The following is a 27620-nucleotide window of genomic DNA, read 5'->3' as shown; positions in this document are numbered from 1 at the left end:
GCCGCAGCCGCCGCTGCCCGTGCCATCGCCGCCGATGCGCGAGCCACCTGCTGACAACAAGCTAATGCTGCCGCTGCTGCTGCTGCTGCTGCTGACCGCCTCCTCCAGCCCCTCGGGGAGCGGCACCGGGGCCTCCAATGGGATGCCCGCGCTGCTTGGCTCGCCCTGCAAAGCCAGCCGGGCAGACAGAGTTCGATTCCCCGCGCTGCGCTGCTCTGCCGGCAGACCCCTGCACACGGGCAAGGCACCGCATCAGGCGCACGCGCCCAGGCAGGCCACGCATTGCGCCTGGCTGCCCTGCAGCCAAGCCGCGCTCCTCTGCCCTGCGGGCAAGGCCCCTGGCATGCCGAGCGCTGGCCCAGAACCTGCGCACCTCCTTCGCCAGTCCTCCCCGCCCCAGCCCCGCGCCCACTCTCCTTCCCCGCCGCCCAGACCAGCAGGCCGCCCCGCCCCACACACCTCGTGGTCCCAGTAGCAGAACTGCCCCGCCGGCTCCTCGGCCTCCTCGTCGCCGCTGCTGTACATGGCCGGGTTGAGCAGGTGGTCCATGCGGCGGTGCTTGGAGGAGAGGTACGCCGCGTTGTACTTCTGCGCCTGCACCTGGCACGGGATGCGCCCCGTCAACGGGATGCCCAGCCCCGCCAGCTCCGCCAGCTTGCGCGGGTTGTTGGTCATGAGGCGGATGGAGGAGACGCGCAGGTCGGCCAGGATGTGGCGCACCTGCGGGGGCAGGAGAGGGAGGGAGGGAGAGAGGGAGGATGGCAGAAGATGTGGGAGAGGGGTGGGGGGTTGACCGATGGGAGATAAAGATGCACGCGCTCGCTGGCACGCGGGCGGCATGCGGCAGGGCTCGCGAGGCAGCGCAAGCGCGCAGGGCCGCGTGCAGCCTGCAGCACCAAAACTGCGGCCCCACCACCACCACCACCACCACCCCATCACCACCACCAGCACCACCACCACCCCACCCCCGCTGCCCCCAGCTGCGCACCGCGCTGTACTCGCGGCAGTCGTCGGGCAGGCCCAGCGCGCGGTTGGCGTCCACCGTGTCCAGACCCTTCTCCTGCAGCGCGTAGGCCGCGATCTTGTTGGCCAGCCCGATGCCGCGCCCCTCCTGCTGCAGGTACACCACCATGCCGGGCGGGTGGTCCCGGATGAAGTCCATGGCCAGCTCCAGCTGCTCCCGGCAGTCGCACTTGAGCGAGCCCAGCACCTGCGGCGGCGGCGGCGCGGGGGCGAGGCGGGTCGGGGAGGGCAGGCGGGAGGGGCGGCGGGCATGCCAGGGGCAAGGTACAGCGGCGGCGGCACGAGCCAGCTGAGGTGGCAGCGCGGCGGCGGGGAAGGATGACGGGGCGGCACGCAGCGGCGCGGCGGCGGGGAAGGATGACGGGGCGGCACGTAGCACGGCTGCTTCGGCCAATGCATCGGGCGCTGCGCTGCTGGATGTGGCGCCCGTAGGGGGCCGCATGATCGCCTCCCAGCAGCGCCTGGGGCGCACCTCGGATGTGAAGCAGGCGTCGTGTACCCGCACCGGCACGTCTGCCAGGCCCTCTGGCTGGCCGGCGATGATGACAGACGGCTCGGTGTAGGTGAGCCCGCCATCCACCTGCTTGTTGGGCAGAAGGCAAGGCAGGGCAGGTCGGGGAGGTGCATGCGGCACGGCACGTGCGGTAAAGGCAGCGAAAGCGGTGCACGGGGGCGGCAGGATGGGAAGGCCGGGCGGTGGCGGCGGCACGCACAGGGCGGGGCTGCTGCCGACACGCGCCTGCCCAGGCCGCGCACACCCTGCTGACCGGCTGCATGCGGCGCCGGCAGGGGTGATCAAAGCAGCAGCGCACCGTGTGGCGGTAGCCCCGCAGGCGGAATTTGCCCTGCTTGGTCGGCAGCAGCGTCTCCGCCACAAACTTGGTCCACACCCCCGGCTGCTCCGCCGGTCCTGCAATGTCCTGCTGCAGGTGGTCTATGATGGCTGGGGCGGGCTGCTGCCTGTGGAAGCCATTCACGCCATTGCTGCCGGCCTCAGCCGTCACCCGTCCGCCCGCTCGTCTTCTGCGCCCCCCAAATGCTGCTGCTGGCCGCCGCGGTTGCAGCCACGCCGTTCTGCTGGGCGGTGGCGCTCCTCGACACCACCCGGCGCTGCAGCAGGGGGTGTCGAGCGTGCAGGGCCATCCCGCAAGCTCCATGTGGCTAGGAAGGTGTGTGTATCGCGCGAATGGCGCTATTGGTGAGCACAGAAGGCTGCTCACAGGCACTTGCTGCTGACCAGCGCACACACTGCACAAGCGGCGAGTTTAGGGCAAAGGAGAGCGTGCAGGATGTGTGGCGGCCATCGGAGTGCAGCCGTGAGGTAATCACCAGGCCAAAATGAGCAGAGCGGCCAAGGCCCATGCACGAAAAGAAACCGGACCGAGCGCCATTGCAGCCGCCATCGCGCCATCCCGCCACTGCATCGCACTCTGGGCACCCCATTCTCAAGTTTAAGGCAGCAGGTGGCGGCATGACCGTCGCCAACATGCCATCTCGGGCGGCTTGGGCGTGCAGCGGTTGGGCAGCTCCCCTTCTGCGCACCCACCCAGCAGCGACATGGCAATGTCGGGCGGCTGCGGCATTGGCGGCCCCCGCTCAGCCCGCTGCGCCGGGCCAGCGGCGGCTGCGGCAGGAACTGCGGCACCGCGACAGCGCCGCTGCCAGCAGACGAACCTGGCTCCCATCACGGCGCCTGGCAGCAGCCGGCGCCAACATCGAAGGTGAGCTGCATCGATGGTTGCCCATGTCTGGCTGCTTTGGCCCTGCCAGGCAACTTCGCTGGCGATAGTCCTGCCACCTTCCCCGCATGGCGCTTCCAAACGCCGCCGCCAGTGTCCTCCCTCGCCGTGCAGGCGCCGAGGCCGCCAGCGCACCGCTGGTGGCGGTGGAGGGCGACATCGTGACCCTCAGCTGGAAGTGCTACAATGACGAGGGCGAGGTGGGTCGTCAGCTCGGCTGCCAGCAAGCTGCAGCGACACTGTTGCTGCAGCACTGCTGTGCGCCCTGGGCGAGCAGCTGCTGCCCTGTTTCCCTGTTGCAATTGCCCTGCCCAACCTACACTCCTCCATGTTGACATCGCCTCCAATTTTTTCCACCCACTCCGCGCTCCTCCCCCCGCTCCCCCATGTGCAGCTGCTGGAGAGCAGCGAGCAGAGCGAGGAGCCCACCACCTTTGAGGTGGGGGCCGGCGACATCGTGGGCAACCGACTGTTCGAGGTGGGCAGCCAATGCCTGCTGCTGCTGGACTTGCTGCTTCGGCTGCTGCTGGCGCTGCTGCTGCGGCAGAGGCTGCTGTTCCCCTGGCCCACGTGCACTCTGTGCTGTGCCTGCTGTGCTGTGCCTGCCGCGCTGAGCCTGCAGGCTTTTGACGAGGCGGTGCGGGGCCTGGCGGTGGGCGGTGCCACCCGTGTCAAGGTGAGCTCGCCAGCCGGCACCTTGAGCAGGCTCGGTAGCTGCGGCAGCGGCGCCAACCAGTAGCCGCATTGGATCGGGGCCTCTCCCTTGCTGCACCGTGTATGGCCGCACGTTGGACGCTTTCCAACACGTGCCGCAGGCGGAGGGCGGGGAGTGGAAGGATGAGCTGATGTTCAAGGTGCCGCGCGAGCACCCAGAGGTGGAGCGCCTGGAGGGGCGCTACAAGAAGTGAGGGCGCTGCTGCTGGGGGGGCTGCCAGCGCTGGGCTGGGGCCGGCATGCCGCTGGCCCTCATGCACGCAAGGAGAGGATGCACGGAAACGGTGGTGCGGACTCCATCTGACGATAAGTCTGTGCCCCGCTTCCGTCCTTTTGCGCCTTGTCACAACATCGCACTTTGTGTTGCGTCTCCTTGTGGAGGAGGCCTCACTTGCCTGCCCTCCCGCCTGCCTGCCCTGCGCTGCGCTGTGCCACTGCTGCAGCCAGGGCGGCGTGAAGGAGGGCAACCTGGTGCAGCTGTCCAACAATGCCATGGCACTGATTGTGAAGGTGGATGAGGAGGAGGTGCTGCTGGACTGCAACAACATGCTGGTGAGCTTGCTGGGTGCTGGGCTGGACCAATGCATGCATGTTGGAGCAGGAGAGGCCTGCTTGCCTGGCCGGCTGGCGGTGTGACAGCGTATTCGCCACAAGGGTCCCGTTCCTGACCAGCCATTGTGCCACTTGCCGGCTTATGCTGGTCACGGTGGGACTCCACCTGCGCTGCATTGCAGGCTGGGAAGAGCCTGTGGTTTGAGCTTGAATTGGTGGACCTGGATCGCCCCAGCCGCTGAGAACGGCAAACCTGCTGGTGCTGCTGCTCCTGGCGGCAGACACTCGATTCTGCTGCAGCAATGTAACATGCCTAGATGTGAAGCAGAGTGGCAGCGGGCAAAGAGGCGGTGATCCGTCGCTGCGAGCTTGGCTGCTGCGCACAAGCGGTTGCCTGTGGTGGTTGGGGTGGGGGCATGGACTATGAGCACCTCTTTTTTGCTGGAGGCAGTAGCCAGCCCATCTTGTCTATGCACACGAATGAGCATGAGATGCAGCATTCTCTGCGACAGGGATAGGGCACTTGGTGGCCCCGCCCGGTGCCGCTACTTTGGCTGACGCATCTGCCCCCGGCGGCTTTCATTCGCCTGTCTTGGCCCCACCCAGCGTTCCATCCACTGTATATCTGACTCTGGGGAGTGGCTGAGAGTGCCCGGTGGGGCAGTGGCCCGTCATGGCCAATTTTGCGGTGAACAACGGTGCGAACGGCGCTGAGGGAGGCTGGAAGCTGAGTTCTGAGCGCACGAGCAGGCTGGGATTCACCGTGACCATCAGCCTCGTGTTAATCGCCACCCTTGCCGCAATAGCGGTCACCGAGCTGCACCCGGCGGGCAAGTCGGTGAGGCTCAGCTCGCGGCTGGCGCATTACAGGCTCAGCAACTCATGCAACTGCACGCACCAGCCCTTAGGTGTCGGAAAAGGCGGGGCGGCGGCGGCGGCGGCGGCGGCGGCGCTCCCCGACCCACCAGCATGCCCAGCAGCTGTTGCCTGCAAGCAGTGCGCAGAGTGCCCGGCATGCCCGGAGCCGCAGCAGCCCGAGCCATGTCCAGAGCAGCAGCCCTGCCCAGCGCCAGACGCAGCCGCGGCTACCGGCAGCACCCAAGCCACGGCAGGCACAGGCGGGGGCAAGGGTGGCAAGGCGCCCTCGCTGCCCGACCCGCTGGCGGTGCTCCGGGCATCGCCCTGGGAGCCCTCACTGCCGGAGCACGAGCTTCTGAAGGGATTGGTGTCTTACGGCGACATGTCCCGCATGCGCCGCTTCTTCACAAAGCTGCTGTCCGGCCAGGCCGTCACCGTGGGTGAGCGGGACTGGGCCGCCGCGGCTGCTGCTGTTGGGGCCAGGCAGGCCGCCGGCTCTGGGAACCGCTGCTCCCCTGGGCTGCCTGAAGTCTTAGCATACCAGCTGGCTCAGCCGCCCGCCAACCCCATGCCTGTACACTCCCCCTCCCTGCGCCCGCCTGCTTGCGCAGTGTCCATTGGCGGCAGCGTGTCGTGGGGGCACGGCGCCAGCGTCCGCGGCCAGACCGACCTGCCTGCCCTGGTCTTCCAGTGGATGAATGCCACCTTCCCCCACCCCCAGCACAAGTTCCTCAACCAAGCCATTTCTGGTGGGGCCCGAGGCCAGAAGGCATGCCTGCAGGTGGCTGCTGCTGCAGGCATGAAGCGCAGTCAGGCTGCGCCCCAACCCACCTGCCCCCTGTCGCCCCCCCTGCAGCCACGCCCTCCAATTACTTCACGCTCTGCCTCCAGTGGCACGTGCCCCCTGATGCTGACCTGGTCCTGGTGAGAGGCCGGCCGGTCCCGCCTGCGGCATGCTTCCCTCCAGCTGCAGCTGCCGCTCTAATCCCCTCACCCCCCCGTGGCCCTGCCTGCTGCCCTCTGCGCGTGTGACACAGATGGAGTTCAACCCCAATGACGGACCCGACAAGGGAGACATGCCGATCCGGAGGGCGCACGAGCGGCTCATCCGCAAGCTGCTGGTGCACGACCGGCGGCCGCCGCTGCTGGAGGTCATCTTCTGCTACTGGGCCCTGGACTGGATGGAGTGAGCGGGCCCTGCCCTGCCCTTGCCTGGCCCTGCCCTTGCCTGGCCCTGCCCTTGCCTGGCCCTGCCCTTGCCTTTGCTGGGTCGGAGGCACCCGGGCGGCGCTCCCGCTGCGGCCGCAACACCCCTGGGAGTCTCCCTGGCGTGCTGCCACACACGGGCGGGGTGGTTTGCTGGGCACGCCTTTCTCTGCTCATGCCAGCACGCAAAGAGGTAGCCAGCGTCATCAGGCCGCGCTGGCTTGGGCCTCTGGCCGCCCGCTCCCGCCTGCTGCAGGAGCGCAGAGATACCCTACCGGATGGGTGGTGACGATGAGCTGGGGGTGCTTTCGCAGGTGTGCTGCCTGCCCGCCCGCCTGCCTGCCTGGGCAGCCGTGCCCTGCCCTGCTGCTTGCGCCTTGTCTCTGCTGGTTGCCCCGCTTCTCCCTCTGCTGTTTGCCCACTTCTCTTCTGTCTGTGTGCAGTATTACCACCTCCCCTTTGTCTCCGACCGCTCGCTGCTGTGGGATGCGGTGTATGCCAAGGGCAGCCCCAACTACACAGCAGAGGCGCCCTGGCCCTACTTCCACCACGACAGGTGGGCGCCTCGCTGGTGCCGCCGCTGCGCCCGCCGCGCCGCTTCGTGCTGGATCCAGGGCTGGCAGGCTGCGCCAGGCAGCATGCCCGCTGCTGCCGACCACCTTACCTGATGGCATGATGGCAGGCAGCTGGTCCAATGTCCAACACTGCACCGCCTGATCTGGTTGTCCCTGCCCTGCAACGCTTGCATCCCGCAGGAACCACCCCAACGATGTTGGACACAGGTGGGGGCCCGGCGCCAGCCGTCACTGCTCTGGCGCCCCACCGCCAGTCGCTGGTATTGCTGCCCTGCCGCCTCGGGCCAGTGTGTCCATGTGTCCAATGCGTTGCTCCTCGCAACCACGCCTCGAAAAGGGCGCCAGCTCGCCGCCGGCTCACCCTCCTGAAACGTGCAGCTGCCAACCTGGCGGCACCCTGATGGTACCGCAGGTATCTGGCTGAGATGGTGATCCTGTACATGCGGCGGGTGCTGGAGGATCTGTCGCTCCGGCCCTTCAGCGACACAGACGAGGAGGCGAGCCAGGCGCCCCTACCGCCGCCCATGCTGCGGGTGAGCCTGGCTGCTGTGGCGGCTACGGTAACACTGCTGCGATTCATCCGATCCTCCTGCTGCGGCCGGGGCGGACGCCTCGGCTGGTGCCTGGCTGCTGGCGGCCTGAGCCCTGGCAGTGCGTGCCGCGCCGGTGCTGCGCAGCGCTGGCGGCGCGCCGCGCTCACGGCGACCCCTGCTGGCGCCCTGCAGAACAACTGGCCAAACATAAACAACTCGTGCCTGGTGGGCAAGCTGTTTGGCGAACATGTGGTGGCCAGCCGCGGGTTCAAGTGGATGAACGACGGGACGAAGGAGAAGCCCAAGTGGGGCTGGTGAGGCGGGCGCTGCAGCAGGGGTAGCTGCCGCTCTGCGCAGGTGTAGCTGCCAGCCCACCCGCCAGCCAGGCCAGCCTAGCGGCCGTTTGCTCATGCAGCAGCCTGAATGAGCGGCCCGTCCCTGCCTGCCTGGCCTGCAGGGTGGGCACCACGCCCAACTCCACGCTGCGGTTCGAGATCAACACAGCCACGGCCAGGGCCGTGGTAAGCTGGCGGCTGATGTGGCGCTGATGTGGCGCTTGGTTTCGCGCTGGCTCTGCCGACCCCTGCGCAGAACTGCATTCTGCATCGCCGACGGGCTGCCGCTGCCGCTGCCGTCGTCGCTCGTGTGCTTTGGGAGCCGCTCAGAGAACTGCCGCGTCGCCCTGCCCCCCCGCCCCGCCGTTGCAGCAATCTGGGGCCATGGAGGAGGGCGTCGCCACGCACGTGGGCGTGTTGCACCTGCGCAGCTATGAGCACATGGGAATAGTGGAGTTCCGATGCGTGGCGGGCTGCGACTGCCAGCCGCTCAACATAGACGGCCTGCACGAGGGCAAGTTCTCGCAGGTGTATCACACCGCCTGGCCCGTGACGCGCGCAGGTTGGGATGCTGGGGCCGTGCAGGGAGCCCGCCACGGCCGGCAGCGCTTAGCTTCAACTTTCTGCTGCCGCATCCGTCGTGTGGCTTGGCAACTCAATTGGCCAGCCAGCCTGTGCCTGCAAGCCAGCCAGCCAGCCTGCCTGCCTGCCTGCCTGCCTTCCGTGTTGCCGTCCACCTCCGCCACCCCGCCGCGGGGCCTGCTGCATATTTGTTCGCCTGCAGAGAAGTGCGTCATCGAGGCGCGCACCCTGGAGGACACGCGGTCGGGGGAGCACAAGGTGCGCATAGATGGCGTGATCGTGTCTGAGGTGGCGGGCGAGCACGAGCTGAAGGACGACCGGATACACGTCGACTTTAACGCGCCCGACGGAGTGGGACAGTTTGAGTGGTGAATGCCGAAAAGTTGGGCGAGCCAACTATGTGCAATTCATTTCATTAGAGACGAGAATTCGGGAAAGGGGAACCCGAGGGAAACCAGGGGGGGACACCGCAGAGAGGGGTGCTAGGCAGAATGGGGATGGATGCGGCGCCGGCGCCCGCCAGTTGGGCGCCACCGGGGCGCCGCTTGTATTGCCCGCGCCATTCTGCGAGGCGAGACCTCCCTGCCGCTTCGTTTTCCAATTGCCACATGTATGCTGTGCCAGGGCGCCACTCCGCCCGTACTCGGGAGTGAGCAGCAACGAAACGGTCGTCGCGACGAACCCCGCGTCTCGCGCACAGCCCAGCGTTTTCCAGCAAGAAATGGACCAGGGGTGCACCCGTTCCGAGGCTGCAGGTGCGCCACCCTGACTGGAGCACGCCCCCGCCGCCGCACTGGCGCCCCAGCACCACCACCCACCCAGCCCCCAACTCCTGCCCTGCAGCTCCGCCACCGCCGCCGAGCCTCATGGAGCAGCAGTGGCTGGGGTTTGCGCTGCGGCAGGCGGCGCGCGCGGCGCCGCACCCGGCACCCGCCTCCCTCCAGCAGCACAGCGCCGCAGCGGGCTACCGCCTCACGCTGTCCTTTCTGGAAAGCATGCCGCTGTTCCAAGCCGACGACCGCACCTTTGATGTGCGGGTGGGGGTGAATCTCTTCGACGAGGCCGCAGGCTGCTTCTTCGGGCCCACAGCCCACAGCGCAGCGGTGGAATACGACATGCGGCGCAGCAAGGGGTGGGTGCTGCAACCACGCCGCCTGTGCTGTTTTAAAGTTTACGTTCGAATTTGCAGGCCTAGAAAGCAAGGCAGCTGGGGAACTTTGCTTTCGACAGGGCGGGGCCTTGGTTTGCTGCTTGCCCAGCACCCAAATCTTCACCTCGGCCCCTGCCGGCCTGTGCCTGCAGGCGGCGGGGATTCCATATCGACCTCAGCAGCTCCCTCTACCTGCACACACGCGCCGCCATCACCGGCTCTGCTGCCGCCGACATAACCAGTGCCGACGGCGGCGGCAGCGCCTTGGCCTGCGGCAGCGGGCTGCTGGCGGTGGTGGAGGTGGTGCTGGTGGATCGCAGCGGCCCTGCCGGCGTGGCATGCGGCGAGTACTCTGCGGGGTGGTGTGCAGTACCTCTGCAGCTCCCCTCAGCTGCTGCTCTGGCGGCGGGCGGCGCCGCCTGCTGCGACAGGCCTTCGGCAGCGCAGCGAGCAGCGGCCTCTGGCCTCGCCTCGCCAGCTAAGGTGGCGGGGCCAGCTGGCACGAGCGCCTTTTGCTGCCTGCTGCCGGGCCAGGCACAGACGGACCCTGTACCGCCGCAGGCAGCCGGAAATGGCGCGCCGCTGCGACGCGGCATCATGGCTGTCCAGCTGGGCGCCGGCGGCCAGCTGTGCGTGCCGGTCTTCGCGGGCAGCCCCCGATACCTGCTGCTGCACGCGCTGCTGCCGCCGGAGCAGCGTCTGCCGCCAGCGCAGCTGCTGGCCGATGGAGCCGAGTGCCGCCTACACTACCAGGCACGCGGCGGAGCTTGCGACATGGCCAGCCAGCCTGCAGGGCTCGTCTCTTGTGTCGCCCACACGCACGACATGCAGCCCTCCCAACCTTACCCGCCTGCCTGCCTGTCTGTGTGCCTGCCTGCCTGCCTGCCTGCAGTTTGAGGCGTGCCCCGAGGCGGCCGCCTGGGCTCCGCTGGCGCCTGACAACTTCCTGCTGTCCAGCCGGGACGTGGTGCCCGGCCTGCAGCGGCGCAGGCTCGCCAGCGGCGCGGCGCATGGCAGCCCTGGCGGCAGCGGCGGCAGCGGCGGCGGGGAGGCCACGCTGGGTGTGCTGGGCATCGTCAGCCAGATGGCGCCGCCTTGCCTGCACGACGTGCACGCTGTGGTGCTGACCGGGCTCAGCGTGCACCTTCCCGACGGCTTCTTGGACGTCGTGCGCAAGCAGGCGGCCGGGCTGTGGCGCCAGGCGCACGGCGCGCCGCCCCTTGCAGGCTGCAGCGGAGGCGCGGCAGGGGGCACGGGAGCCGGCAACAAGCTGCTGCTGCCTCTGGCAGAGCTGCAGCACAGCCTGCTGCTGCGCGTGTCGGCGCACAATGGGCGGCGGTTTGTGGGGCCTGCGGTGCTGTGTACCGCAGCGGCGCTGGAACAGGTGGAGGGGTGCAGGGGGCAGCATTGCCTGGTGCTGGGGCAGGACGCTCCGCTGGCCTGGCTGCCTGCCGACCGCTTTGTGGCAGTGGTTCTGGAGCTGGTGCTGCAGCAGCCCAGCCGGCACCCACCAGCCCGCGCCCCCAGCGACAGCACCACCAGCAGCAGCGGGGAGGGCGACGGCCTGAGCAGGGAAGTGGTGCTGGGGTGGGCGGCTGTGATGCCCTTCAGCTGCCTCGGCGGCAGCGGTGGGAGCCAGCTGGCTGTAGCTGAAGGACCGCATCAGGTGGGCGCCAGCGGTACTGCGCAGTTGAGCGCACATGCGGATAACAGCTTTCTCCCGATGTTAGTAAGCCGCTAAGCCGCTCCTTTGAGGTGTCTGCTGGGGCTGCAATCCAAGCCGCATCCCTGCTCCTCCCTGCAGCTGGCGCTACGCAGTGGGCCTGGGCGCTGGCTGAGGCACAGCCCAGTGCTGGACTGGCGGCGCCTGATCGAGTGCACCAACAGGAGCAGCCCGGCGGCGCCTACCATCAGTTTGGTGCTGTATAATGCCCCTGGGCAGGCAGTGTGGCCGCCTCCGCCAGCCCCTGTGCAGCTGCGGCAGCCGCGGCAGCCGGCTAGTCCCCTGGGCAGCCTGGCGCCTCCTCCGGCCAGGCCAGCGGCGGCTGCCGTGGCGGCTGCGCGGAAGGCCGAGGAGCGGCAGCGACAGCAGATGTCCACGGCTGCATCGGAGGCTGAGACGCTGCTCAGCGTGGGGCCAGGCTTGCACAAGGCCACTGCTACAGCAGTTGCTGCCAAGCTGGGTCGGCCTCTGGCTGTCCAAGAGACGGTACAAACCTGGCAGATCCAGGCACGATGCGATGCTGCAGCAGTGCAGAAGGAAAACAAGCACCAGCATCCACAGGAGCCCAGTCTGCACAGCCGTCCGCAGCAGGCCCAACAGGCGCCGGCGCAGCGCAGCAAGGAGGAGGTGGCTGCGCTGTACAGTGGCAGCCCCACAGCCAAGCTGGCCAGGCGGCGGGGCGCGGCAGTGGCATTTGCCGAGGGGGCCAGCGCAGCGCAGGCCGCGGTCGCAGCGGCTGCAGAGGCCACGGCGGCGGAGAGCAATCTGCCGGAGCTTACAGGGCTCCAGCTAAGTGAGGTGCTGAGCTCCGAACTGGCGGATGAGCTCCTCAGTGCCGAGGCCAGCTTACAGCTGCTGGCTTTTGAGTCGTCAGCGGTTTCTGGTGCGGCCGCAGGAGCCCAGCTGCCCGGCAGCATGCATTTCACATATCGGTTCTTCGATGGGCAGCCCACCGTGACGGCAGCCTTGCGCCTGGAGCCCGTGGCTTGCAGCGCTGAGCAAGAAGGCACACAGCTCCTTGCTCTGCTGCCCGAGCACGTTGCCAGCAGCAGCCGCGCCCAGGGACCAGCGCCAGCGCTGCCTCTGCGGCTGCTGGATGCGGGTGCACTGCAGCGGCAGCTGGCGGAGCTGGCAGACCAGGGCATGCCGCCGGAAGCCGCCGCCAGCCTTGTGCAGCAGCAGCGCCTGCGTGCTGTGCACTACCTGGCTGAGAGGCAGCTGCAGATTGATGTGTGGGACAGCAGCAGCCTACTTCAGGTGGGTCGGTTGCTTGCCAAGCCGTAGACGCAAACAATGCAGCAGACCCTGCACCCACCAGCCTGCGCGGTGCTAGTCATTGCGATTCAGGCTCTGGCAGTTGCTGACAGCCCGCCGCCATCCTTCCATGTGCTTGCAGGTTGGCACGCTCAGCATGCCGCTGCACCACCTGCTGCGGCGGGGCCAGCCGGCAGCAGAGGCGGTGCTGCGGGTGCGAGTGCAGGACCAGGAGGAGGCTGTTGCATGGCAGGATGGAGCAGCAGGCAGCGTGCGACTGTGCTCGGCAGCGCTGCAGGGCAGCTTCCTGCTGCGGCTCTCCTGCCAGGGGCGTCGCTTGGACCTGGGTGGTGGCTTGGGGAGCGCGGCTGAGGCTGGCAACAGATGCAGCACCCGGCCGGCTTTGCCCCATCACTCGCCGCTCCCTGTTTCCGCGGTGAGCGGCTTTGCTGGCAGGGCCCAGCTCGCATTGCTGCATGGCCGGGCCCATGCCCGTGACCCACTGCACTGCTGCCTCTGCTGTGGTTGCTGAATGCCGGCAGGCACCGCCCCTGCTGCAGGTGCTGTGCGCTGGTCCCCGGGAGGTTGCCGCGTTTGAGGGCGTGTTTGTGAACAGCGGCAGCCAGGAGGCCTGGTTTGAGCTGTCGGTTGGGCCCGGCAACAACCAGGCTGCAGAAGGCAGTAGCAGCAGCAGCAGCAGGCAGGTGCCTGCGCTCAGCCTGGTGGCAGATGAGGCAGAGTGGAGGGCGCTGGCACCGGCAGCCACGCTGGCAGGCCTGGCAGCCCAGCAGGCACAGCACGGCTGCAGCCTCCGGGTCATCACCGGGGCCTGCTTCAAGCTGGCTGCGAATGAGGCTTGCCTGCTGCGCTTCAAGCTCTGCAACGGCCTGCTCTTTGAGGCAGACAGAAACGAGCGGCAGCGGCGGGAAGAGCTTCCGGGAGGCGGCACGGTACAGTGGCATGCCATCGGCATCCGGCGCTGGGGCTCCAGCCCCCCAGCATCCTCCCCCAGCATACATACAGCAGCAGCGGTTGTAGCCGGGGCAGCAGCGCCGGAGCTTGCAGCCACCTACCGAGTGGCGGCCGTGCTGCCCGCGGCGCCGGCGGTCGATCGCACGCTGCGACTGTACTGCCCGGCAGCAGGCAGTGCACCGGCAGCGCCAGCGGTGCACGCCGTGGAGCTGGCCAGCTTGCCGGGTGCAGGCAGGCTGCTGGGCGGCGGCGCCCTGGCCTGTGTGGCCAGCAGCCCTGACATCTCCACGATGGTGCAGCAGGGGCGCCTGCTGCTGTCCTGCCCGGCACCTGCGCGAGGCACTGTCCGCCGCTTCCTGCTGGGGATCCATGCTGGTGCTGCAGGGAGCAGCAGCGGCAGCAGCAGCGGCGGCGGCAGCATCAGCGGCGGCGCCGGCAGCAGCGGCTGGGGCTGCCCAGCAGAGGTGTGGGAGGTGTTTCTACATGGGTTGCCGGCGGTCCGCCTGGCTGCTGACGTGGGCAGCGCGGCCTCTACCAGTGTGTACCTCCCAGCGCTTGCCGGGCTGAACAGCCATGCACAGGTGGCCTGCCGGCAGCGGGGCTGCGTCGACGGGGAGCTGCAGGCGGTCGCGTCGGCAGGGAGCTGCGGCGGCGGGCTGGAGCTGTGCTTTGAGCCAGCGCAGATTGGCCGGCGCGAGCTTCTGCTGTCGGTGGCACCGCCGCAGCGGCCCGGTGAGCTGCTGCTGGTGCAGCTTGATTCCAGCAGCACCGTCGTCAGCAGGACGTTTGAGGTTCGCCTCGGGCGGGGCCAGGCAGCCAGCAAGAAGGTGCGGTACCACAGCCCCCACGCCGAGCCACGCCGGTTTGTGGTGCGCAGCCTGGCGCCGGCGGTGGTGCGGGTCGCGCCCTCCAGTGCTGCGTTCGAGCTGGATGGCGGCAGCGCGGCCGCCATCAAGATGACGCTGCACGCGGCACCGGCAGCGTACGGGCAGCAAGGGCAGGAGCAGGCAGGGGGACACAGAGAGGCGCTTGTGGTGCTGCAGTCTGCGCCGGCGGCGGATCTCGGCGACAACAGCCGGGTGGAGGAGGTGTTCAGGGTGGTGGTGGCTGCGGCGTGACAGGGCAGCATGGGGCAGGGGATGGCACAGAGGGACGGCGAAGGCAGACCCCAGCCACCTGTATTCGCTCTATTCTAAAGTTAATTGCAATTGCTGTATGGCTGGCATGCAATGCGTCTCTTCGCCCGCGCGATGGTTACACGGCGCCCCTGCACCCCGGCATATGTGCGTGCCACTCCAAGCCATGCCGTGCGGTGCTGCCAGGCATGCTGTGCGTGCTGAGCCATGCTGTGCATGCTATGTCATGCTGTGCATGCTATGTCATGCTGTGCATGAAGTGCCAGTTGTAGTCCAGCGCGCCCAGCAGCTGGCGCAGCTCGTCCGCGTGGCTGCCCGCCTCCGCCGCCTTTGTGGACAGCACGCGCAGCAGCAGGCGCTGGCGGTTGGCAAACTCGCGGCGCAGGCGCGCCAGCTGCTCCGCCGCGTCCACCCGCCGCCGCTGCAGCTCCGCGCGGCGACCCGCCCAGGGCAGGCCCGCGGCCGCCGCGGCCGCCGCCGCAACCTCGCCGCCGCCGCCGCCGTCCTCATCGTCGCCGTCCGCGCTGCTCCGCTGCTGCTGCCCAGGGTGCAGACCCTCGGCAAGCAGCACGGCCGCCTCACCGCCGGCTTCGGCCAGGGCGGCCAGCGCGGCGGCGGCGGCCGCGTCCTGCCGGCGCAGCGAGCAGTAGTGGAGGCAGGCATTGAGGAGGTGAAGCAGGCCTTCGTGCACCAGCCGGGTGACGCCCTCGGAGCTGCAGCCAGGGATGGCAGGCGGGGTGGCTTGGGGTGGGTGGGTCGCATGGGTGGCTGGTGCAGTAGGGACACCAAAGCAAGAGGAAAGCATGAGATGGAGGAGAGTCTCAGCATCCCCGCAGCTGCTGTGCTGTACAGTGGTTCCTGGTCACGTCCTGGCAGAAGCTCCAGCCTGGGGACAGGGCCGCCCGGCTGTCCACCAGCAGCAAGCGCTGCCGCCGCACCTGAGCAGGCAGTACCGCGTGACCGCTCGCAGGTACTTGCTGCGGCAGGCGTGCATCTGATCCAGGGAGGTGCAGCCCTCCACAGCCTGCAGCGGCAGCGGCAGTGGCGGCAGGGTCAGGCGGGAGAGCGGCTCTGCGGCTGGCGAGCGCTCGAAGCAGGCGACGACAGCTCAGGCTTGGCGGGAAGCACACTGTGGTGCTGCCATAAGCCATGGTGCGGCATGCCCCCGGCCGCTGCGTGCCTGCTCCAGCCAGGCGCCCGCCGCAACCACGCGGTCTGTGGTGTACTGCAGCACCGCATCCACCAGGTGTACCATCTGCAGTACATGCGGTACAGTGGCGGTACAGTCTTTCAAGCTGGTACAGACAGGCAGCAGGCCAACGAGAGCAGCGAGCGACCGGCCCTGCTGAAGGCAGGAACAAGGCCAAGGACAGGAGAGGCAGGAGGAGAGCAAGGCAGCGCTGAACCGCGCACCTGATGCTGCAGGCCGTCGCGGGCGGCGGCGCACTGGGTGCCGCGCCGCCCCGCCTTCCACCCCGTGTACCGCACCGCCTGCAGCGACTGCTTCACCCAGCGCAGCTGCAGGACAGTGGCAGTGGCATGATGATCGTCTTTCCCGAAGCTTTGATCTTAGAAACCTTTAGGACGTAGGCGCACCCCACTTCAGCAAGCAAGCGGAAGCACCCTGCCACCCGCAAACCAGACACCCACCTGCAGCAGCAGTACCAGTACCGCATTGTACTGCTCCAGCATTTCCTCCCCCACCACCAGCGACAGCGGCCACCCTGGCTCCACCCGTAGCCGCAGCCGCGCCAGCTGCTGCACCCGCGGCACCACGCCTGCCGCCGCGGCCGCGGCAGCCCCGCCGCCGCGCGCCGCTCCGGGGCCGGCACCGGGCGCAGCGGCGGCGGGCAGGATCTGGGCAGAGGCGCGGAGGTGGGCCTTGCCACCAGCCACCAAAGCATCCTGCAGTGACGCGTTCAGCTCAAACTCGGACACCCGGTCCATGCCGCCGCCCGTGGTGCTGCAAGGGGGAGGGAGGGGCAAGGTGCTGGGGTGATGCATGTGTTGTTGTTGGAGTTCTGTCAGTTGGGTGCCGCTGGTGTGGTGGTGTGGTGGTACGCATGCTCCCGAGCCCCGCATATCATGACCACGCCCCGGTCCGCCGACCACACACCGACATCCCCGCTGCCACCCGCCCCCGGCGGTGACCCGCCCACCCAACCACCCACCTGATGCGGCGCAGCAGGAAGCTGACAAAGGGCTCCAGCAGGGGCGAGCCGAGGAGGTAGGTGTCCCGCAGGGCGGCCAGCTGCAGGCGAACCGCACACAAGGGAAGAGGATGGGGGGGCCCGAAACGTCAAGCCACCTGCACATGCCCCGCCAAGCACTCGTCCCTGCTTGCAAGCAAGCTGGGGAGGCTCGGCGGGGCGCTGCTGGGCGGCAGGCGCAGGGCCGCAGGTCCCTGCCTGGCCCAAGCATCCCACTGATTCATCCATCAGCAATCAGCACTGCAATCAGCCCACCTGGCGCAGCAGGCCGTGTCGTAGCAGCGAGGAGCACAGCGAGCTGCTGGCCGCCTCCACCTGCGCCTGCACCGGCTGCAGCAGGCTGTGCTGCAGCAGCACCTGCAGCGGCGGCGCCTCTGCCGCCAGCTGCGGCTGCAGCGGTTGCTGCCAGACCTGCAGGCCGGGCGCCGCTGGCGAGGTGGCGGTACCGGTACCGGCGGCTGCGCGGGCTGAAGCGCCGCCGTCGCGGCCCCACAGCTGCTCTGACGGGTTGCCACTGTACGCCGGCAGGCCCAGCGGTACGCCGTAGCTGCTGGCCAGCTGCCGCTGCCGGCTGCCGCTGCCGCCGCCGCCGCCGCCGAGGCAGTCCAGCACATCCAGTTGCTGCGCCAGCGCTGCCGACACTTGCTGGTAGTATTGCTGCCAGCTGCTGCTCTCAAACTGCGAAGTCGCTGCCGCCGCCACGGCCTCCGGCTCAGCTGCCGCAGCAGCTGCATCGGCAGGCGAGGCGCCGCCGCTGCGGGCGTCTCGCGCGGCGGCAGCAGCCGCGGTTGAGATGGCTTCCAGCGGCGCCGGCGGGATGAGCAGCAGCGGCAGCTGCTCTGCCGCCGCGCACGTGGCCTGCCGCACGCGTGCCGCCGCTGCCTGCCGCATGCGGTCCCCCATCGACGGCACGCTGCCCCTGCCGCGGCTGCTGCTGCTGCTGCCATGCGCCCGTCCGTGCTCCGCCCCGTTCGCTGCTCCAGAGGCAGGCGAGGGCTCTGCCGCGGCCTGAATGACAGCCTCTTGGGCTGCGGGCAGGCCCTCGGGCGAAGCAGGCAGCACTACCAGCGCTGGCAGAGTGTCGGCATCAGGCAGCAGCATGGAATGGTCAAGGCCGGCGGCCGATGGCTGCCACTCCTGCAAGCACGTGTGGCTGTCGCTGCTCTGGCTGCTGCCAGCGTCGTCAGCACCAGCCTCGACCCCCGCCCCTGCCGAGACTGCTTTGCCTGCCTGGCTGAACAGCTGGCGCTGGTGCTGGCTCTGCGCTTGCCGCGTCTGCATGTCGCTTCCCAACTCCATGTGCTGCTGCAGCTGCGCTTCCAGGTTTCGCAGCAGCTGCTGGTGCAGCTGCGGCGGCTCCTGCAGAGGCTCGTCCTGCGCGCCCTCGCCAAGAAGTGCGAAGCCGTCCCGCGGCTGCAGCGCCGCCGGTGGCGGCACGCCGTAGGGCTGCTGCCGCTGCGCCTCCTGATGCCCAGCGGCGATGGCGAAGCCCAGGGCACCATACTCTGACAGCCGCCGCTTGCTGGGGGACTCTGCCAAGCCTGCAGCGGCAGCGGCCGCGGCCGGCAGCGCCGTACTGCTGCCGCCGGGGCCCTCGCGCCACGCCGCGCCTGCCGCCGCCGCCGCTAGCCGCCAGCTGCTGTACGCCTGCAGGAGCAGGGTGGCCTTGCCGGCGGCCAGGATGCTGGGCGCCAGGGGCAGCAGGAAGCAGGGTGCCGCCGTCACGCCGCAGCCGGCACCGCCGCCGCTGCTGCTCGTGCGCAGCGTGTAGGCTTCAGACCAAAACCGAGGGCTGTCTGTGGGGATGTCCGCGCCTGCACGCATCGGTCGGGCAGCGCAGCAGCCCGCCGCTCAGCAATTCAGCAGGTGGCAGCGGCAAGAGGTGCAAGCGCAGGCATTTGCCGGCCCTGGCGCGTGCCTCGCCCCCTCACCGCTGGCCCGCACAAAGAATTCGGCCCAGGGGTCGTGCAGCACGCCGCGGTACAGCCAGCCGTGCAGCGTGGCCAGCAGCGGGCGGCAGGCGGCGGTGAAGATGCGGAGCAGTATGGAAGCCAGGACGCCGCCTGCAGGCGGTGCGCACGGGCACACACAGCAGAGCAAATTGAGAGGGAGGGAAGGTCAGGAGCCACAGGCATGGGAAACAAGTGAAAAACGAGAAACGTAGCAGAAGGCGATGCCAGCAGGCGGCTCCGGCAGCGCCGCTGTGCAGCTCACCTTGCGACCGCGCCTGCAGCAGCTCCACCTGCAGCGCCTCGTGCAGCCCCGACAGCAGCCCCGCCGCCGTCTCGGCGGCGCTGGCCCGTCGCCGGCAGCACCGCGCCGCCAGGCGCTCCAGCACGGCCGCCTGCTGCGCCATGCTGGCGGTGCGCTGCTGCAGCTGCAGCAGCGTGAGCGCCGCGCCGCTGGCCAGCGCGGCCTCAATCACCAGCAGCTGCTGCTGCAGGCACTGCTGCTGCTGCGCCACCGCGGCGGCAAAGGCTGCCACGGTGGGCAGCGCCAGCAGCTGCCGCTGCGCCTCGGCTGCATCGTCGCTGCTGCCGCTGGCCCAGGCAGAGCCTGGCGAGCCGCCCGCCTGCTGCACCGCCGCGCAAAAGGACTGCACGCGGCGCAGCGCCGTGCCGGCCCGAGCAAAACGCTGCAGCAGCGCGCGCGCGCTGCCCTGGCTGCTGCTGTGCAGGTGCACGCCAGGGCGGGGCGTGTATGCGCCGCCACCCAACGCATCCAGCTGGAAAGCGGGCCCGGGGTTGCTCACGCCCTTGAGCATGTGAACCACCTGCGGCGTGGGGAGGAGAGGCGATCGGGCGGGCCCAACCCTACCCAGCCGTCCACCACCACCTGACCGCTCTTCCCAAAAGAGACCAAAGAAAACACCCGCCCACCCACCTGCTGCGCAAGCTCCTTCTCGTGGAAGCACAGGCGCGGCTCCAGCAGCCGCGCCGGCTGCCCGCCGCTCTGCTTGCTGGCGATCCACACCGACAGGCTGTGCCGCGTGTAGGGCGACTCGCGGCGCGCCGGCGAGGGCGGCGGCGCCAGCCGGCGCCCGCCCGCGCCCGGCGCAGGCGCCCGCGCCTCTGCTGCCGCCGAGGGAGGGCTGCCCGGGCTGCCCGGTGCCCGCTCCTGCGGCAGGAGCGCCCCTGCTGCTGCTGCTGCCGCTGCCGCTGGGCCGCCTGTGTCGCCACCGGCGTCCGCCTTGCCGGGCAAGGCAGCCAGTCCAGCCTGCTCCCCTGCCAGCTCCTCCTCGAGCTCCTCGGCATCCAGGTGGCTCCAGTCCGACAGCCGGCTGCCGGGGCTGTAGGCGGCCAGCTCCTCCTGCCAGCTGTCGCTGCTCGCGTCTGTCAGGTAGGTGGGGGATCCCACCACAGCGGTGCGCGCCGCCTGCTCCAAAGCCTCCACCAGGGGGCTGCCGCCGTAGGAGGCGCTCAGCGGGTTCCGCGAGGCGGCGTACAGGAAGGACAGCAGGCGGTACTGGAAGTCGTACTGCAGGGGGGCCAGGCAAGGTGGGGCAGGTCAGCCGGAACGCCCAGCTTGTAGCACCCACAAGCGAGTGGTCAGTTCACTGGCATGTGGAGGAGTCGAGTGTGTGTGTGTGTGTTGTCTTGGCAGCACCCAGGCAGGCAGCACCTCTGCCGAGGGGACCTCCTTACCTGCGAAGAGTCCAGCTGCAGTCCCAGCAGCTGCTTCTGCAGCAGCTGCAGAGCGCGCTGCTTGCCAAACTGCGCGCTCTCGCCAAACCGCTCCCCCAGCCGCTCATACATCTCGGCGACGTGCCGAGGGTTGGCGTCTGCAAACCGCTGGTGCTGCACCGCCGCCAGGCACGCCTCCAGCAGCTCCCCATGCCGCTCTTCTCCCAGCTGCAGCAAGTAAGGTGAAGACAAGGGAGGATGCGCCCAACGGTATGGCAGTGCAGGGCTGGAGGCGGGAGGCAGCAGTGGCGGGAGGCGGGTGGTGGCGGGCGCGCGCACCTGCGCCCCTGCCAGCCGCTGCACCAGCTGCGAAAGCAGCCGCTGCCTCTCGTTGGCCTGCCGCTGGCCAAAGTCGCTCAGCGCCGGATTCAGAGCGGTCATTGCCGACCGATCGCAGCACTAGGAGGCCATGCTGCCTTCACGAGCAGCCACCGGACGCATGATCATGCTCGTGAGGCTTGCATTGCAGCTTTTTCGGTGCTCGCATGGCTCGCCTGCTGCGCTTGAAGGCTTGAATGGGCAGCCCCCTGCAGCCCTCGCCAGCCCCTTTGTTTCCCGTCTGCTCCTCCGACAGCAAGCACACGCAATGGCAGCGCTCACCCCAGCGGCCGCAGAGGGGCTCGTGGCCAGCTTGGAGAGGGCCCAAGCCGAGCTCGAGTTCATCACCAACCGGCTGGAGGAGGAGTTCAGCCGAAAATGCCGCAATGGCGAGATCAACATGCTGTCGGTGCTCACCCGCCTCAACAAGCTGCGCAGGTGCGGCGGCGGCGGCGGTGGCGGCGGCGGCGGCGGCGGCGGCGGTGCGACTGCCTTCCTTGCCTTCACTGATCTTTTGCTATCCTTTCCCTTTGCAGGGAGCTGCCGGCGCTGCAAGAGGAGTGCCAGCAGGTGCTACAGGCCAAGCAGGAGCTGGTGGATGCGGTCAAACACGGGCTGGTGGCCAACACCGAGCAGCTGCGCAAGGTGAGGCCAGGCTGCCGAGCGCCTCGCTGCACTGCAAGGTGGCAACAGCAGCTGCATCACATACATGTACATAGTACCATACATGTACATAGTACCATACATGTACATACCATGCATGCGGTTTGAGGCCCCACCTGCTGCACCGTTTGACCTGCCTGCACCGCCCCACCTGCAGCTTCAGCGCCGGGCGGGCATCCCTGCCGATGCCGCCAGTGACGAGACGTACGCCGCATTCACGGTGGCGGTCAAGGAGCATGAGGAGCGGCTGCAAGTGCAGTGCGCAGGTGAGGCGCCGGTGGCGGCTATGTGCTGCAGCGGCAGCGCAGTCTGGCCTCCACGTCCAGACAGTCAACTCAATCAATCCAACCTGCCGACATTCGGCTGCCGATCCTGTTCATGTGTGCAGCTGCCTACGGGGAGATTGACAGAGACGACCTGAACCAGGCGCTGGCGCAGAGCGCGCTGGCATGATGAGCGCTGGACCGCCGCCAGCAGCTTGCCCCGCGCTACCCACGCATGTACCATCCCCGTACCAGTTTTGTCTGCCATGCTCCCCTCTGCTCTGCTTCCCCGTCCCCGCTCCTGCTCCTCCTCTCCCTCCTGCTCCTGCCCTGCCAGTGCGGTTGATACACAATCAGTGTCGCCATGTGCGTCACGGCAGGCAAACAAGATCAAGTCGGAATGAATAGGCAGCAATTTGGTTGGATTCAAAGAGGCGGCAACGCTCAAGTGTGTGGGACAAAATTGGGGGCTGCGGGGTGCACGCACAAAATCTGGGCAGGCGTGCACCGTCAAGGGCAGAGGCTGAGCTAGGAGCGAGCCGTCAAGGGTGGCAAACCAGCTCAGACAGCAGACACGCTGGAGAGGCGGTTCCTGGCCGCCGCCGGGCCGCCGAGCGGGGAGGTGCCGCTGGGCGGGCCGCCTGTTGCGCTGGCGCGCTGGTGCACCTTGCTGACGCCTGCGGCCGAGGAGCCGCCCCCGGCTTCCTGCTGCTGCAGCCGGTCCAGTAGCAGCGCCCGCTCCGCCGCCGTGGCGGGCGTGTTCTTCTTGGCCAGCAGGTGCTGCTGCTCAAAGCTCAGCGGCGGCGGCGAGCTGCCCGGCTTGACGCCGCCGCCCACCAGCACCGCCGACAGCTCCACGCCGTCGGTGCGCGGCGAGCCGCCGCCGCTGAAGGGGGACGCGTGGTGCTGCAGGCTGGTGCGGCCCGACCCCAGGGGAGACGCCATGTGCTCCGCCGCCGCCTGCATGTCGCCGCTGTTCACCCTGCAGCGGGGCGGCGGGGGCACGCCGCAGCGCGGACGGTCGGCTTGCCAACACTCCCGGAAGAAGCATGCTCTGCTGACCAGGCAGGCAGGCAGGCCGGCCCCGCAGCGTGACCTCTGCCCCCACAGCGCCAGCCGCTCAGGCTCGCAACTAAAAAAACCCTGCACCCGCAGCGCTGCCCGCCGCACCTGAGCAGCTCCGCCACATCCGGGTCCGCCGCCATCTCCACCGTCTGCTCGTCGCCGCTGGTCAGCAGCGCGCTGCTGATGGCCTTGCGCGAGATGTGGGTGGTGTAGGCCACAATCACCACCATCAGCACGCCGCTGCAGGGGGGAACGGCAGCCGCAGGCAGGCGCGGCACGGAGGTGACGCACGGCGAGGACGTCAACAACCACCAGGCACGGTGGCGGCGGCGTGCATGCATGCATGGTACAAGGGTGAGTGTGCACCGCACTGCGCCATAATCGCCACGCTCGCCATGCCAGCTGCCAGCCGCCAGCCCCAGCTGCCAGCCCCAACTGTGGGTCGCACCTGATGGCGGCCATAGCGATGGTGGTGTTGGTGCCCAGCCCCGCCCGCCCCGTGAAGATGTCGGCCAGGTTGCGGGCCAGCGAGCCAAAGTAGACAAACAGCAGCAGGTAGGGCAGGATCTGCGGCGGCGGCAGTTGGCGGCACGCGGCAGGGCGTGTGTTGGAGCGGGACGCGACAGGTGAAGGAGGGCCAGCAAGCGTGGAATATCAGCTTGCTGCTCGTCAAGCGACAGCGCCTGCCCATCTGCCCCACCAGCCTGCCAGCCCGGCCCCTGCCCTCCACCCCAGCCAGCCAGGCGGCCCGCCTCACCGCCAGCGTGGACGCCGCCACGTAGGCCGCCAGCGGCACCGCCGTCACGCTGAGCGCGTAGTTGAGGACATTCCAGGGCGCGATGGGGCTGAGGCGCAGCAGGGTGACCAGCTTCCACCCCTCGCTCTCCAGCGCCTTGTCTATGGCGGTCCACTTGGGGAACTGGCGGGTGAGGTACTGCACCACCAGCTCACGCAGCAGGTACCTGCAGTACAGCAGAGGTACACAAGGGGCAGTACAGCAGGGAGGGAGGCCAGCAGGTTGGTTCAGCTGCAGCGCGCGGCACGAGCACGAAAGTAAGCGGCCGCTACACAAGACACGGCCACGGCCCTTGGCTGCCCGGCCTCCTGCCGCGCAGGATTCAGCACTCCCGGCCGCCCCGGCACACCTTCCAACGATGAAGGCCAGCGTCTGGCCCACGCTGCTGCCCAGCCAGACGAGCAGCGTGCCCCACAGCATGCCAAACACGGCGCCCGCCGCCATCGCCATCACCATGGCCGGGAACATGAGCACCACCCCCACCGTGTACACCAGCTGCGGGTCGGGGCAGGGGGCAAGGACGGTGGGATGAGAGGCAAGGGCCGAGGACGTGATGCAAGCAACCCCAGCTGCAGCGTGCGGCACAGCAGCAGGCAGACCCCACGGCTTGCCAACTGCAGGCAGCCGGAAGTGAACGCGGGGCGTGTCGGCGGCGCACCAGGAACAGCACGCTGCCCTCTCGCTTGTTGTCCTGCACCCACACCAGCAGCCCCTCGATCCTGTCGGCATCAAACGTCAGCGACACCAGCACGATGCAGGTGACCAGGGCTGCAGGGCACGGCGGGGGGTGGGCAGCGAGGAAGCAGGGTCGCGCAACGAGCTGCACAAGCTGCCACAGCCCACAAGGCATGACAGGTACTGCAGCCGATTCACTAGTTCATGAGGCTGGTGCATGCGAGCGTTGACAAGGCCTGCCGCGAGCCGCACCTACAAACACTGCCAGCCGCGACACGCTGCAGTTGGCCGGCAGGCGGTCAGCGCAGCGGTTGGCGACGGCGTTCATCCTGCCCACCCTGCCGCCGGCTGCACTCCCTCGGCGCCACTAATGCCACGGGCTCTGGCAGCCCGCCCGTGAGGCCGCAGGGAGGCCACACGCTGCTATAGCTGCCGATCGATCGCGTTGCGCTCTGGTCAACTCAGTATGTCCCAGCTCGCGGTCTGCACAGCTACAGATGCTTTCTGCACCTAGAAACAGCGCCGCAGTGGGCCCGCCACTGGGGAGTCGTTTGGTGGTATGCCACACGCAGCGCACGGGCAAAGGGCAGATGGATGGCACTGTTGTGTGGAATGCTGAGATCGGAAAGACAGCAGGAAAAGGTGCACTGAAGTGTGCCTTCCTGTTGTCCTCCGAGTGGTCTGGGCTGCAGTGTCGGTTGTCTTGCAGCCCAATCTGCGAATACCAGAAGCTTTGGTGGGGTAATTTGCATCACTCGGCTGTGCCACCCGGCTCAGAGACCTACGCTGCCGCAAATGGGGACCGCCATCTCCCACCCAGCCAGCCCAACAGGCTGCAGGTCCGTGCCTCACTGCGGCAGCAGACCGATGCAGCGGACGACACAGTTGCAGCAGCCTTGGAGCAGCTGCGCGGGGCGGCGCCCACTGGCGGCGGTGGCGGCGCCGCCACGCACGGCCGGGGCGAACGCTGGAGCCGCCCAGCAGCAGCCACATCAGGCCATGCAGGGAGCGACGTCTCAGGCGGAGTCGCCCCCGCTATGCAGCGAGCTGCCGCTGCTGCTCACGGGAGTGCGGGTGGTGCTGGTGAGTTTGGTTGGCACCGAGGTGGCGGGTGTGCAACGATGGAACCGCATGGCTGGGAGGTTGGCTGGGAGCCTCCACCTGCCACCATTGCTGGCAGCCCGATGCGCATTTGCCTCCACGCCTTTCCCCTGTGGCCCCACCCCACCTACTCCCATTCTTCTGCTGCGCCGCCGCCGCTCCCAGGTGAGCCCCAAGACTCCCGCCAACATCGGCGCCGTGCTGCGGGCGGCCGAAAACTTTGAGGTGTGCTGCACCCTAATCATACACTGCATAAGGCCTCCTGCTTGCGTCCTACACCTCCCTCCCGTGCCACCAGCTCGGCACCCCTCGGGGGAAGCCTTCCCTGCACCTGCTTTGATGCATGCTGTGCACGTCTTGCCTGCTGCCCACCCCAGCAGGCGCACGACGTCGTGGTGGTGGACGCGCGCTGCGATGCGCGCTGCGGCGAGGTGGAGGTGACCTCCTGCAACAGCCACGTCATGCACAGCATGCGGCTCGTGCCCACCCTGGCGGATGCGCTGGCAGACTGCTCGGGTGCGCGGCATGTGTGGGCTGCCTGGATGGCGAGATGTTTGGGCTGCATGCCAGCCTCAGCCACACGCCGGCTGTCTGCCGGTCAGTTCGCGTGCTGGCTTGATGCCCCCATCTGCCCGGCCCTGGCGCTGGCGCTGCAGGGAGCATAGGGTTCACGCGGAGGTCGGGAGCAGGGCGGGTGGTGCACGCCTCCCTGCCCCAGCTCTTAGCCCGCTTCCCGGCAGCGGTGCCAGCGCTGCTGGGCGACCCTCAGCAGCAGGCAGCCGCGCAGCAGGGAGAACGCCAAGCAGCAACACCACCAGGAGCAGGGCAGCCGGCAGCCAGTGGCACGGCAGGCACGGCCGCGGCGGGGGCGGCGGCTCCTGCCGGACCCGTGGCGCTGGTGTTTGGGCGAGAGGAGAGCGGGCTGCTAGAAAGCGAGCTGCTGCTGTGCAGCCACGCGTGCTCCATACCCACAGGTGGGACCCTGACTCGCTGCCATGCTGCTTGCCCTGCTTGGGGTGACCTGCCTCCAGCTCTTCATGGATTGCTGCTCCTGGCCTCCTCCGTCTGGTCGTCATGGGCCAAGCCTGGCCAGGCAGCATTGAAATTGAGGCATGGTGTTGACATGTCGTTGTCTGCCTTCCTGCAGGGCGCAGCCAGCCCAGCCTGAACCTGTCCCATGCAGTGGCGGTGGTGCTGGCTCAGCTGTTTGACATCCAGCAGCAGCGCCTGCTGCTGGCGGAGCAGGCGCAAGAGCAGCGGCAGCAGCAGGAGCAGCAGCAGCTTCCAGGGGCCTTTGGCGCGCCGGCGCTGGGACCCTCGGCAGTGGCCCAGGCACTCGCAGCTGGTGGCAGCCTGTTTGAAGACGGTGAGCTTCCTGACGCTTCCGCCTGCTGTTTGAGGCAGCGATTGGTGCATTGTCGCGTTGCACCCCAGCCAGCCTGTTGCTGCGCCCCTCGTGCAGAGCGCACGCGGTGGCGGCGGCAGCAGGCGCTGCAGGTGGCCAGCCAGGCCGAGCTGGAGTCCCTCCTGCTGCGGGTGGCGGCGCTGCTGGAAGCAGCCGGAATCAGGTGTGTGGGGGTTGGATTTGCATCCTTCCGACTTGGCGGAGCGCCGCCTTGCAGAGGAAGAAGCACGTCTGGTTCCAGGAGACTGCAGCGGAAAGATATTCCCCCCCCCCATCCTGCCCCAGCGCCGAGGAGAGCATCGGGGGCGGCGACAAGAGCAACCACGGGCGCAAGAAGCGGCTCATGGGGCACGTCAGGTGAGGGGGTGCCCGGGGCCTGTTCTGCTGCAGAAAACAGCTAGCCTTGGTGGTTCCTTTGAGGCCTGCAGGGAGCGCCGCCATCTGTCCTGACCCACTGCCTGCCGTCCTGTTCCCCTGCTGAAGGTCGCTGCTGCTGCGCAGCCAGGCCAGCACAGTCGAGGTGCGGTCGCTGCACGGGCTGTGCAAGGAGCTGGAGCGGCGGCAGCGTGGCCAGGCGCACCAGTGACGTACCCGATTTGCCGGCCCAGCCTTGTAATAAAGATTGCATGCTCATGGCAGCACATGCAAGGGGGAGGAGAGACATGCCTGCTCATCTTCCTGATGCCTAGCCTTGGGAGGGCCAGAGGGGCGCAGCTCTGGCTGAGGCGATGTCCCTCCCAACAGATGAGCAAGCCTTAGGGACCGCGTGCAGCAAGCTATCTGCCTCTTGTGGGAGCTCGACAGGTGCAGCAAGCAGCAGGTAGTTTACAACGGCGCAAAGCGTTCAGCGCGATACAAGCTGCTCTCCAACGGAGCGGGCATACATATGCACATGGGCAACGGAACAGCCTACTCTCAGGCCAAGTAAAAAAACGAAAACATTCTGCCTAGCAATGAACTGGGGGACGACCCGATGAGGTCTGTATTAATCTGAACGGCTGTAGTACTCTGCCTGTCACTCTATACTCAGTGCTGAAAGGTGCAAGCTGCTGGCTGCCCAGCAAATGCTGCTGGGGCAGGACGCAGAAA

The 27620-nt window shown here is 68.4% G+C and overlaps 8 protein-coding genes across 8 annotated transcripts; 5 read left to right on the top strand and 3 right to left on the bottom strand.

Moving 5' to 3' along the window:
* Window positions 1–252: 252 nt before the first annotated feature.
* On the bottom strand, window positions 253–2204 carry CHLNCDRAFT_34999 (hypothetical protein; the record flags this gene model as incomplete). Its single annotated transcript, XM_005848675.1, has 4 exons — window positions 1836–2204; window positions 1496–1603; window positions 989–1210; window positions 253–720 (listed from the first exon to the last, which is right to left on the bottom strand). Exons 1-4 carry the CDS (start codon window positions 2178–2180, stop codon window positions 253–255), a joined length of 1143 nt encoding a protein of 380 aa, XP_005848737.1. The 5' UTR covers window positions 2181–2204.
* A 626-nt stretch (window positions 2205–2830) lies between these two features.
* On the top strand, window positions 2831–4270 carry CHLNCDRAFT_144428 (hypothetical protein; the record flags this gene model as incomplete). Its single annotated transcript, XM_005848884.1, has 6 exons — window positions 2831–2962; window positions 3157–3240; window positions 3385–3438; window positions 3578–3666; window positions 3920–4028; window positions 4211–4270. 6 exons carry the CDS (start codon window positions 2831–2833, stop codon window positions 4268–4270), a joined length of 528 nt encoding a protein of 175 aa, XP_005848946.1.
* A 431-nt stretch (window positions 4271–4701) lies between these two features.
* Window positions 4702–8489, top strand: CHLNCDRAFT_144427 (hypothetical protein; the record flags this gene model as incomplete). Its single annotated transcript, XM_005848883.1, has 13 exons — window positions 4702–4866; window positions 5026–5326; window positions 5498–5635; window positions 5743–5810; window positions 5924–6072; window positions 6349–6406; window positions 6536–6648; window positions 6848–6874; window positions 7080–7200; window positions 7393–7514; window positions 7658–7721; window positions 7908–8097; window positions 8320–8489. 13 exons carry the CDS (start codon window positions 4702–4704, stop codon window positions 8487–8489), a joined length of 1686 nt encoding a protein of 561 aa, XP_005848945.1.
* A 349-nt stretch (window positions 8490–8838) lies between these two features.
* Window positions 8839–14334, top strand: CHLNCDRAFT_144426 (hypothetical protein; the record flags this gene model as incomplete). Its single annotated transcript, XM_005848882.1, has 8 exons — window positions 8839–8872; window positions 8961–9249; window positions 9420–10065; window positions 10160–10933; window positions 11072–11398; window positions 11579–12247; window positions 12387–12515; window positions 12805–14334. 8 exons carry the CDS (start codon window positions 8839–8841, stop codon window positions 14332–14334), a joined length of 4398 nt encoding a protein of 1465 aa, XP_005848944.1.
* Window positions 14335–14590: 256 nt separating this feature from the next.
* CHLNCDRAFT_144425 (hypothetical protein) lies at window positions 14591–20626 on the bottom strand (the record flags this gene model as incomplete). Its single annotated transcript, XM_005848674.1, has 12 exons — window positions 14591–15065; window positions 15291–15376; window positions 15560–15607; window positions 15766–15870; window positions 16003–16315; window positions 16524–16603; window positions 16818–18376; window positions 18494–18625; window positions 18777–19335; window positions 19446–20039; window positions 20207–20413; window positions 20525–20626. 12 exons carry the CDS (start codon window positions 20624–20626, stop codon window positions 14591–14593), a joined length of 4260 nt encoding a protein of 1419 aa, XP_005848736.1.
* A 205-nt stretch (window positions 20627–20831) lies between these two features.
* Window positions 20832–21679, top strand: CHLNCDRAFT_144424 (hypothetical protein; the record flags this gene model as incomplete). The annotated part of the gene is made up of 4 exons (XM_005848881.1): window positions 20832–21001; window positions 21100–21208; window positions 21384–21492; window positions 21615–21679. 4 exons carry the CDS (start codon window positions 20832–20834, stop codon window positions 21677–21679), a joined length of 453 nt encoding a protein of 150 aa, XP_005848943.1.
* Window positions 21680–22050: 371 nt separating this feature from the next.
* Window positions 22051–24353, bottom strand: CHLNCDRAFT_144423 (hypothetical protein; the record flags this gene model as incomplete). The annotated part of the gene is made up of 7 exons (XM_005848673.1): window positions 22051–22471; window positions 22660–22794; window positions 23003–23121; window positions 23312–23516; window positions 23700–23845; window positions 24009–24118; window positions 24278–24353. The coding sequence occupies 7 exons, from the start codon at window positions 24351–24353 to the stop codon at window positions 22051–22053; spliced, it is 1212 nt and encodes a 403-aa protein (XP_005848735.1).
* A 671-nt stretch (window positions 24354–25024) lies between these two features.
* Window positions 25025–27117, top strand: CHLNCDRAFT_144422 (hypothetical protein; the record flags this gene model as incomplete). Its single annotated transcript, XM_005848880.1, has 8 exons — window positions 25025–25108; window positions 25292–25351; window positions 25507–25642; window positions 25783–26100; window positions 26274–26492; window positions 26589–26694; window positions 26817–26888; window positions 27015–27117. 8 exons carry the CDS (start codon window positions 25025–25027, stop codon window positions 27115–27117), a joined length of 1098 nt encoding a protein of 365 aa, XP_005848942.1.
* Between the last annotated feature and the right edge of the window lie 503 nt (window positions 27118–27620).

Source organism: Chlorella variabilis (assembly GCF_000147415.1).
Source record: "Chlorella variabilis unplaced genomic scaffold CHLNCscaffold_7, whole genome shotgun sequence".
Lineage (NCBI taxonomy): Eukaryota > Viridiplantae > Chlorophyta > Trebouxiophyceae > Chlorellales > Chlorellaceae > Chlorella > Chlorella variabilis.
This window is presented reverse-complemented; position numbering and strand designations above follow the sequence as displayed.